Below are 9609 nucleotides of genomic sequence, written 5' to 3'. Positions count from 1 at the left end.
GCAGCCGCCCCTGCGTGGGGCTGTGGGGGAGCTGCGTGCCTCCGGCTGGGGCACCGCCGGGGTTTTTATTTTTGACTATTGTGTGAGCTGGCCCACAGTCAGGTGGGGCCGGGGCCAGGAAAACGAACTGGTGCAAGGAGCGCAGCCAAACCCCTGGCCGAGCCCGGCTGCTTCCCAGCAGCGAGAGCGCCGAGGGGATGGGGGGCCTGTGCAGCTCGCGCTGACTACGTGGCAAAGGGCAAAGCTTTTCCATAGTGTTGCAAGGCACATACTTTACAGGGGTGTATTGCTCCTCGCCCTCCTCCTTGCCTCCCCTGAGCTGTTTGTCTTGCTGCAGGATCAACCTTTACTTCCTAACAGCCACACACGCAAATAATAATAATTAATAATGATAATAACAATAAAAAAATCGCCACATCAGTCAGTCAGCGGATCAGACAATGAAGGAAAGGCAGCTGGCTGGCAAACTGAAGCCCATCGTCTTCTGTGCTAACTGCAAAGGGGGAAAAAAAAAAATAAATGTAACATGCTGAAGTCATTACAAAAGGTCGATGCTCTGCTGGCGTCTCATCCCGGCTGAGCACCAGGTGCGGGAGCCCCTCGGCCCAGCGCCGGCCCGGGGCTTGGCTGACAAACTTGGGACCAGTGAAGAGAGCCCTGCAGAGGACTTTGTAATGGCAGCAGTGGAGCGCAGCAAGAGCTGTGCCCAGCAGCTCGGTGCTGGGGTGCAAAGGGGACGCTCCCCTGGCTGTCAGTGCTGGGGAAGCAGCGACAGGGTGTGTGGGTGTCAGCGAGCTCATGTGTCCCTGCGTGCCTGTGCTTCAGGAGGAAGGTGCTGTGCCTGTGTCCCACTTCACTGACGCAGCTCTTCTGCCCCAGCAGGGCCAGCGCTGCTCCATAGGCTGTTGGTGATGAAAAAGCATTAAATAGCACAAAAAAGAAAACACCAAGCAAAAAAAAGAGAGGGGGAGGGGAAAAAAAAAAACCCCACCCCACAACACACCCAAACCCCAAACTGAACAAAAGAACAGCAGTACAATCTTCAGAAATGCATGTGCTGCACCAAATCACCACCCTTGGGCCAAGCCTCAGCCTTTTGCCACGCAGCCACGTGGGCGAGGGAAGACAGGAGCGTGCAGGCAGGTGAGATGGGGGGGATGAGGGGGGCAGGGGCGCGTGTGTGTCTGTGTTGGGGTGTGTGTGTACAGTGCCTTGGAGGGCAGCCCAAGCCCTGGACCACCACGGCAGTGCAGTGTGACCCCAGCGCTCGGCACTCCATCTCGGGAGGTGATTTAACAGGGACCGAAAAATAATCAACAACAAAAAAAACCCCAAAACAACCCACAATTTTGGACAGTGCATAAATAGCAAGGATGGACCGTGTCCCTCCTGCACCAGCTGCAGATGCCAGTGCCGGGACTGCAGCATCGTGCCTCGCTCACACCTCTGGCACCAGGCATCGCACGCCCGGGTCCGTTTGTCCCAGGCGAGGGGCCAGCTGAGCTGTACAATCCCTGGGCAGGGTGCAGCCCGTGGGAAGGGTGAGGCACAGGAATGAGCTAACAGAGGGGTCTGCCCTTGCTGTGCCAGGAGCCCGAGGGAGCTGCCAGCAATGGGGCTCAGTCTGGCAGCAGGACCTGTCACACACCGGAGGGGACCGGCCGTGCCCCTGCGCCGCAGGAGCTACTGCAGCGATTTGACAATAGCCCTCAGAGCGTGGGGCGGCTCCGGGACGGAGGGAGACGCGCTGTAGAAGGTGTCGGTGTGATTTCTGCGCTGCTCTCGGAGGTACGGAGGGACAGATGAACTTTTGATGTGGAGGATCCTTGTGTCCATCACTTCGCAGTCGATCTGCATCATCACCTCGTAGTCCTGCCCGTTGATCACATTCTCTGTAAAAGTAAGGAAAAAAAAAATAAAAAAAGGTTAAAATGGTTAAAATTAGACCTGCAAGCAAGTGACCCAACAGCACCAAATACTGGACTTTTTTTTCATCTGGAGCAAGAGCTGGAGGGGCCAAGGGGAACCCCCTTTCGCACACGGGGCTCCATCTCACATGATGCAGCCCCAGTCTGCTCGTGACACCTCAAAGGGCCCAGGCCACGCTTAGCATGTGCACTCACACCTAGAAATTAATACAAGTATTTTCTTAGGGAAAATCTGCACATAATTACTGATGGAGTTGGCGCTGTGCAACATTTATTACTGAACTGTTGTTCTTGATCCACAAAAGTGTAGAGGTGATTGAAGATAGGGCTTATTTAAGCAAGTTGGATGTTTCACTTTCTTTTTATCAGTTTAAGAATATCGCACTCCTCTTGGCACTGAGGATCTAGAGGTATTTCTTTTCCCAGATTGTTAAAAAAAAGTTAAAATGCAGTCCCTCAAAAGAATTAACTGTGCCTCATTACTGTGCTGACCTGGCTGTTTGAATTGCATGATGTTGTGGTGACAGTGGGCAAGGCCATCGCCCTGAGACACCTCTGGACACGGGGAGACCCAGGCCAGCACATGGGGATGGCAGCGCGAGGGCTGCTTCATGCCGGCGTGGCCCCCAGCCAGGCACCTCTGCTGCAGCAGAAGCTCCTGGGCTTGCAGGCAGAGGCTGTGCACATGGCCAGCATCTGCTGCCTGGATTTGAAGGTGGGAGACTATTCCCTGCATAGACAGTGTGCCCAGGAATGCAAGAGCCGAGATCAGATTTCCAGGCACGACCAATCCTTGCCTTTCAGAGTCAAAAACGCTGACTGCCATTGGCGGGGTTTTCTTACTGTGCTAAGGAGGATGGAAGATCACCTAATGGAAAGCGTATGGATTGGAGAAATGCAATATACATTACTAATTTTTACTGTTTTCCTGGATTAACTCTGACTCTGGATGACAGCTGACAACCGCGGCCGGACCCTCTTGTACCCCACACCACCTGTAGAAGCCATTAGATCAAGTATGTCTGGTATAGTAATGAAAAGCAGGAGCAAACCCTTGCTAAGGGGGCTGAAAGCCTGCAAGGGAAATCGACTCTCACCTGCAGAAATGAAATGGAAAAAGCTCTGTATGTGCCACCATGTGACCAAGACCAGGAGCCCTGTGCAGGTCGCTGTGCTGCTGACCCGATCACCCCAAGTGCCTCATCCCTCCCGGCCATGGTGCTGCCGGTAAAGCGCTGCCATAGCTTTAGATGCTCTGTCCCCTTTTTTTGAGGCTATCCCTCCTGGTCACTCTTTCTCTCATCCTTTGGATGTGCTCTTGGTTCCCACCCAAGAGGCTCAGGACCAGACAGTGCAGAGGGCTGGGCTGGTGGTGCAGCTCAGGACAGGCGGCTGCACGGTGCAGCTGGGAACACAAGGAGAAGCTGCGGTGGAGCAAGAGCCTGGATTTTGGGTTTGAGAGAGAAAAAGGGAAAAGATAATCTCCCCGTGACACAGCAAGCTGGAAACACAGCCCTTCAGCTCTCACGTTGCAGAGACAGGACCTTGGCTATGTGAGAAAATGTGCTCCAAAGCCACAAGTGGGTGAGGTGGGCTGGGACAGCAGCCAGCGCCAGGAAAACCTCTTGCTAAGGCAGTACAACTTTCAGTGGCCAGCCCAGCCGGCTGTCAGTAGGTTCCCCGGCATTGCACAGCACAGAGGAGAGCAGCAATCCCGACGAGCAGCCTCTGTGAGGGAGGGAGCTCGGGAACTGCTCCAGCCCATCTCGGACAGCCAGGATCCGGCTTCTCCCAGCGCTGACACGGGCTCCCCCATGACTAAGTGGACCGGCAATTAAGTAAGTCAGCCACAGCTCTGCCATCCGGTGCAAAAGGTGTTGTGTCTTCTGAGGCCACCACAGCAGAGGTAGGATGCTGGGAGGACTCGCACTCACAAGTCTCTCTGGCCAGCAGTCACAGAGGGGGCTCACACACCCAACTCAGACACTTGCAAAGCGCCTGAATCCTGTCCAGTGTCTGAGAACTAGCCCAGGAGCGACACTCGTGTTTAAAGACAGGTATCTGATTCTTTCCCCTTTTGGGCTGAAGGTACTGTCGATGAAGAACTGCTGCAGGGAGCCTCTGCAAAAGGTCTCATCTCACAGGGATGAGGACAGTCATTGGCAAAGACTTGATTCCCGCTACAGACATGTCTAGTGACCCTTCTCATTACTGTTAAAACCAAACTGACTCAGAAGAGGACAGCAGTTACTGCTCGGTGGTGCTGCTGGGTGCCTGGATCAGCTGTGCTGAAAGGAACAGTCTGAAAGTGGCAGCAGCCCCAGGATGCCTGGCCCCCTCCAGCCCGGAGGGTGGAGGGGCTGATGCTCTGCGTAAGCCCACGTGATGGTCTCAGCAAAACAACTGGCAAACGTGACCAGAATGCAGCTGGCGCAGTCCGATATTTGGAAAGGCTAATTCACTGTCAAAGGGGCAGTCTCTGTCCTGAGCTCAATGCCATTAAACTGTTTCATGATCTGGATGAGGAATAGAGAGCACACTTACAAGATTTCTGGAAGATGCTAAGCTGGAGAGGTTTCAACCACCTTGGCGTATTGGATTAGGCTGTAGTTACAATAAAGGACAGAAGCTGGCCAAAATCTTCAGGATGCATTTCAACCAAGGCCAGAGTGAAGCACAACGCTCAGGAGAACTGGAAAAAACGAGCACAAAGTGGGGCTGGGCAGAAACATTTCAGAAAAAGCCTGAGGGCTTCTCCTGCTCTGAGAGCACCAGGATAGAAGTTTCTGGGGCTCCTGGCACCTGTGGCAATCACGATGGAGAAGGGGGTGCAGCTGTGCCTGTGGTGAGGAGAGCATGGGTCAGCTGACGCAAAGGGATCAATCGCAGCGTTCCTGCCCATGGTGCTCGGTATAAAAAGGCGCCTAAGAAAAGCCCTGGGCCCTTCAGTGTCTGCTGTGCCGAGGGGATTGTTGCAGGCTCTTTGTCATCTCTCCCTGTGCTGCTGGTGTTCCTGCCTCCTGTTTTTCAGGACAGGTTGTCTTGCCCTCTCTCCTTAGATGGGAGCGGCACAGCTATTTTTTTTTTTTTGGTGACTATCATTGGGACTCTGGGCTCAGCTGCTCCTGAGTCCAACCTGGAACTTTTTTCCACTTGGGATCTAGTTGTCATCTGGAGGGCACGGGTATTAACATATTCTCTTCTATCTTTGAATATATTTGCATGCTTATATAATATCTGTATATAGTTCAACATCTTCGTTGCTATTCTAAGTGGTTTTTTCTTTTTCATTATACCAGTTCAAGTTTTTTTCAACCTCAAAGTCTCTCTCCCTGTTTCCCCTGTTATCCTCCCTTGCAAGGGTGGCGGTGGGATCACGAAGAGCATCTGTCAGAGTTTAGTGGCCAGCCCAACCTTAAACTTTGACAGGACTGCAGAAGATCACTATGGATAAGCCAACAGCATGACAGGACTAGAAATGATCAGCTTGATTTCAAGAGAAACAGATCTCTCTTTGACCAATTTTCTAATGATAACAAAATACAAGCCCTGGATGAAGCTACCCCAGGACACCAGAGGATCTCTGACCGGCAGAAAAGGCTGGATGACCGTCTGTCAGACCAGACCTGGGGTGCCTGACCTCACTTGGCACAGGCACTCAGTTGCTAGTGGTCCCTCTGGCCCTGCCTTTCCGCAAGCTGCAGGTGCCTGTTTGTGACTGGAGCCCCTTTAGGGTAGACTGCAACCCATCATGACAGAACCCAGGTCCACAAATAAGCCAACAAAGGTCAACTGAGCTGTGATGTCTGCTCTTTGCTCGTGACAAAGACAAAGCAACACAACTTGGGCAAAGCCCTTTCAGTGAGATTTGAGCTGATGTTTGCCACAGGGCAGGGACGCACACCTTCACCGCCTACGGTCCAGGTGGCATTGAGAGCTATGTCATGTTTCTTTGGTCAGTTTAAATCCAATAGATACATAGGTGGACAAGGTCAGCTGTGCTATTCCTAAGCCCATGTCAGCAAGTGGGCAATGTCTGGAGTAGAGTTGTGGGTTCTTTGTGTGACCCTGTTGTCTGACTTCATCCACAGAACAGGCCAACAACTTTGCGTTGCTATTCTGTCATCAGCTCTTTTAAAAAAATACAGGACTGACACCCCCAAAGATGCTGCTGCTGCATGTCTGCTGGCACAGGGCTGCTTAGTAGCTCAGAGCAACGCTGACACTGAATTATTTCTGAAGTTTATTGTGTTGAGTTACCTATGACTGATGTTTTGTGGGATTACCTAAGTGAAAACACAGGAACGGATCTCATGTAGAGGTGTCTGGGTTTATAAATAGATTTATTGCTCCTCTTTGAAGTTCAGAGCACACAGCCTCTCACACAGTACAGCCTCAGGCTTAAGACGCTATCCTTCCCAGGCCAAAAGGCTGTGCTGTGGTTAATTATTTGTTAACAGGTTTAAAAGCTGTGCTTCAGATGATGGACTATTTCAAATTAACAGCAAAGGTAACTGCGCCAAGCGTTGCTGTTCTCGGACTGCACCTTCTCAAAGTGGCTCCCTGGCTCCCGTGGGCTGTACCAAGCTCCCAGCACGAGCTTGGTCTAGGGAACAGAAATCTAACGAACGCCCTGGTGCCGCTCTCTTAAAACAAACATACTGCAAGATCCAACTAATGAAAGCTCAAGTCTGCAGTCCAGATCAAAAACACTTAGCAAATAAGGCCGAGAATAATAACTACCATTACAAACTACCCAGGCTGATGGAAGATTGTCTTCATATTGGAAGCGCTAGATTTTCAAACTGGCTTATTAGAAAGACTGTAAAACAAAAGTCCTTTTTCTCCCCTTGGTAGTACTGACACATATTGATCAGCTGAATGCTCAAATGTCTGTCTTTGAGATCAGGCATCTACTTCTACAAGGGATGCTGTCTCAGAGAAAGGCAGAGGACAGGCAGAGGGCTTGAGAGGCAGGCGATGAACACCTTAGTGTCTGTTCTGCAATACGTGAGAACACATGGTGATGTCAATTGTCTCTCTAGATTTAAACTCTACACATGTCAGTGGGCTGTTTGGCCCCATGGATGCAGTCATAGGACAGGAACATGTTATTCTGGTAATTTACCCCTCCTCACTCACATACACGCTCTCCAAAAGCCTCTGCTGCAGGAAAATGCTTGTCTTGAAAACTGCCTGATTTGCAGAGGCTGAAACAGAGCTCCCTGAATGCCAGCTGACCCTGCTGAAGTGTTTCAAGGCTGCAACCAAACACTGTGGAAGAGCTTTGCAGCTTTCTGAAGGTGTGCTTATGCCTTAAGTACAATGACAGAGCCTTGTTCTACCAAGTCAACTACCCAAAACATATTCTGTGAGACCAAGACTGTATAATTTGGGGTCTAGGCCACTGGTTTGACATTCCAAATCCTCAGACTCTTCTCTAAGGCCTCAAATGTCTTTGCAGTATCTACTGGTTGGTTTCTTACTAGGCAGCTCATAAAAGTGGTCAGAACCTTCCCAGCTCTACTCCTGCTGTGCTCACTGAATACACAGTTAAGGTAGTGCCAACCACACGGATCGGGACCTACATGTCCTCACTTATTCCAGTACCGTACAGGAAGGGAAATCACTTGCCCCATCTTTACCTTAACTATCTGTCTTTCTCAGTAAGGCTGGAGAATCATCCCCTCTTCATGGACAAGAGTGTAGAGTGGCTTTGCTATGCACAGGACTAGTTGAGGTGATCTCAAAGTAGGTGCCAGGGTATTATCTCTCTATAAGGTAACATAAACCCACCAATTCTTTAAAGATCATCTTTGCTGAACAGCTACTCATCCCCTTTATACTTTTCACATTTCCTTTTAATGAGAAAGCTTGCTTTGACAGACCAGACTCCACAGACATTCTGCGTTAATGTTAATTTACACTTGAATCTCCTTCTGTGGCCTCATCTATCATTCCAGCAGGAACCAAGGCAGCTTTCAACAATTGACTAGATGCATTCCAGTACCTGGTTGCTTAGAGCTAGCTGTGCCAAGATGATGATGTTAAAGTTTGTTTTAAAGAATGATTTAGCACCAAATCACCCAAATAATTTATATTGTAACCTGCTCTGGCCCAGAACAGAGCTTATGTTTAGGGCAGTGCAGAAAGCGCAAGGTTCAGAAGATGAGGGCACTGGCTGCATGCAGCTCCGGGGCTGTCCCCAGATGTAATTCCGGGGGCTTTCTCCCCACTGTCACTTCTTCCATCTCATCTTGGCCAAGCAGCACTGACTGCCCTACCCAGCACATCTGGACAATGTTTCCAACTGAAGGTTTGGTATACACTACCAAATAAGTATATAAATGAAGCAGTGTTACCGCTACAGCTACACAGACTAAAAATACACTCACCACAACAACGCAGCATGGTTCCTAAAACACTTACAGATTTGCTTGTTAGACAGCATTATTTGAGGAAAGGGAGAAAGTTATATTGCAACCAAAAAAACTTCGTCTTTTAAAAGCAAATTCCTTATTTTCAAACAAAGCAGTTGCAATCGTCTCACCTCTGTGGACTCGGCTGCCCTCAGTCGCTGACACAGGTTACGTGAGATGCTGGACAGTCACTTCTCTTTAAGAGAAAGAGCAAGAGCTACAGAGGAGACCTTACTGTGGATCTGCTGTGATTGCTCCTGTTTTGGAGATGGAGCCAATGGCCATGCCAAGAAGAGATCAGAATCACCAGTGTTGACCCTTCCAGGCACATCATTTAGAGCTCCCTCAGGCAGATTACTTCTCAGAACTACTGAGACATTTTTGACAGCGCTGGCTGTGCATATGCGTGTTGTTGGCGGGGGATCATTGCTGCAGGATGGCCATGTTGAAACCTAACCAGCTGTGGTGACGCTAATGACAAGGGAATAAAAAGAAGAGAAAACAAAGACAAGGGGCAAAGCAGTTCTGCTGCACAGAAATCTCTCCTGGGAGTGATCTGGAGAAAAAGCAACTCTGTCAGGCAAATCCATCCCATGCCTGCTTGGGAGGTACAAAAAAGTATAAACAAACTCCCCACACAGCCTGCAAATCCAGACATACCCACCGAGCAGACAAATAACTGCACACAGGAGAGGAGCCCAGGAAGGTGTTCCAGTAAGGGCTACTTTCAAGAACAAGGGTTGGAGGGCTTGTCCCAGGACAGCACAAAGGGGACCCGCTCCCTCTGAGTGCAGCAGGGAGGGACAGGGAGCCATGGGCACAGTCCCTCCGATCCCTGCCACGGCCCTAGCGTCAGGGGCTGTTAGAGCCGGATGACCTTTCTGGCCCAACGCTGCCTTTGGTTTTAAATGCTAGCAAGAGAGCTGGCAGAGTGGACACTCTCCTTTCCTAGCCTTGGTACTGCCTAAGGACAGCTGTTCTGCACAGGCAGGAGAGCTGGCAAGGTCACTAGTCACTGTGGCAGGGAAGCTTTTACACTCAATGTTCATTCCTGTTATTTTTTCCCCAGCAGCTTTCATTATTTATACATATCTATAAACATCTCTGACCAAAAATGTATAGTATTGAAGATACCACATAAAGACAATTTGTGTTTTGTGTTCTACGCCTCTAATAAATTACTGTGTTGTTCTTCCCCAGCGAAGCCAACATTTCAGAGAAGGACGTGCAGTGGCTTTTCTGAGCAGTAACAGCTCAGAAAC

At 50.2% G+C, this 9609-nt stretch overlaps 1 protein-coding gene across 1 annotated transcript in view; it reads right to left on the bottom strand.

Moving 5' to 3' along the window:
* Window positions 1–1683: 1683 nt before the first annotated feature.
* The window catches only part of LOC104273367 (cyclic AMP-dependent transcription factor ATF-6 alpha-like), a gene marked incomplete at its 5' end in the record, with an annotated part of 52029 nt that continues 44103 nt past the window's right edge, over window positions 1684–9609 (bottom strand). The window contains one exon of the mRNA XM_009868685.1: window positions 1684–1892. Within this exon, the coding sequence (XP_009866987.1) occupies window positions 1684–1892 (209 nt within the window). The remainder of the gene's footprint in view (window positions 1893–9609) is intronic.

This window comes from Apaloderma vittatum, unplaced genomic scaffold (assembly GCF_000703405.1).
Source record: "Apaloderma vittatum isolate BGI_N311 unplaced genomic scaffold, ASM70340v1 scaffold8264, whole genome shotgun sequence".
In the NCBI taxonomy this organism is placed as follows: Eukaryota; Metazoa; Chordata; class Aves; order Trogoniformes; family Trogonidae; genus Apaloderma; species Apaloderma vittatum.
The sequence above is the reverse complement of the archived record's forward strand: the minus strand, read 5'-3'. Positions and strand labels throughout refer to the sequence as shown.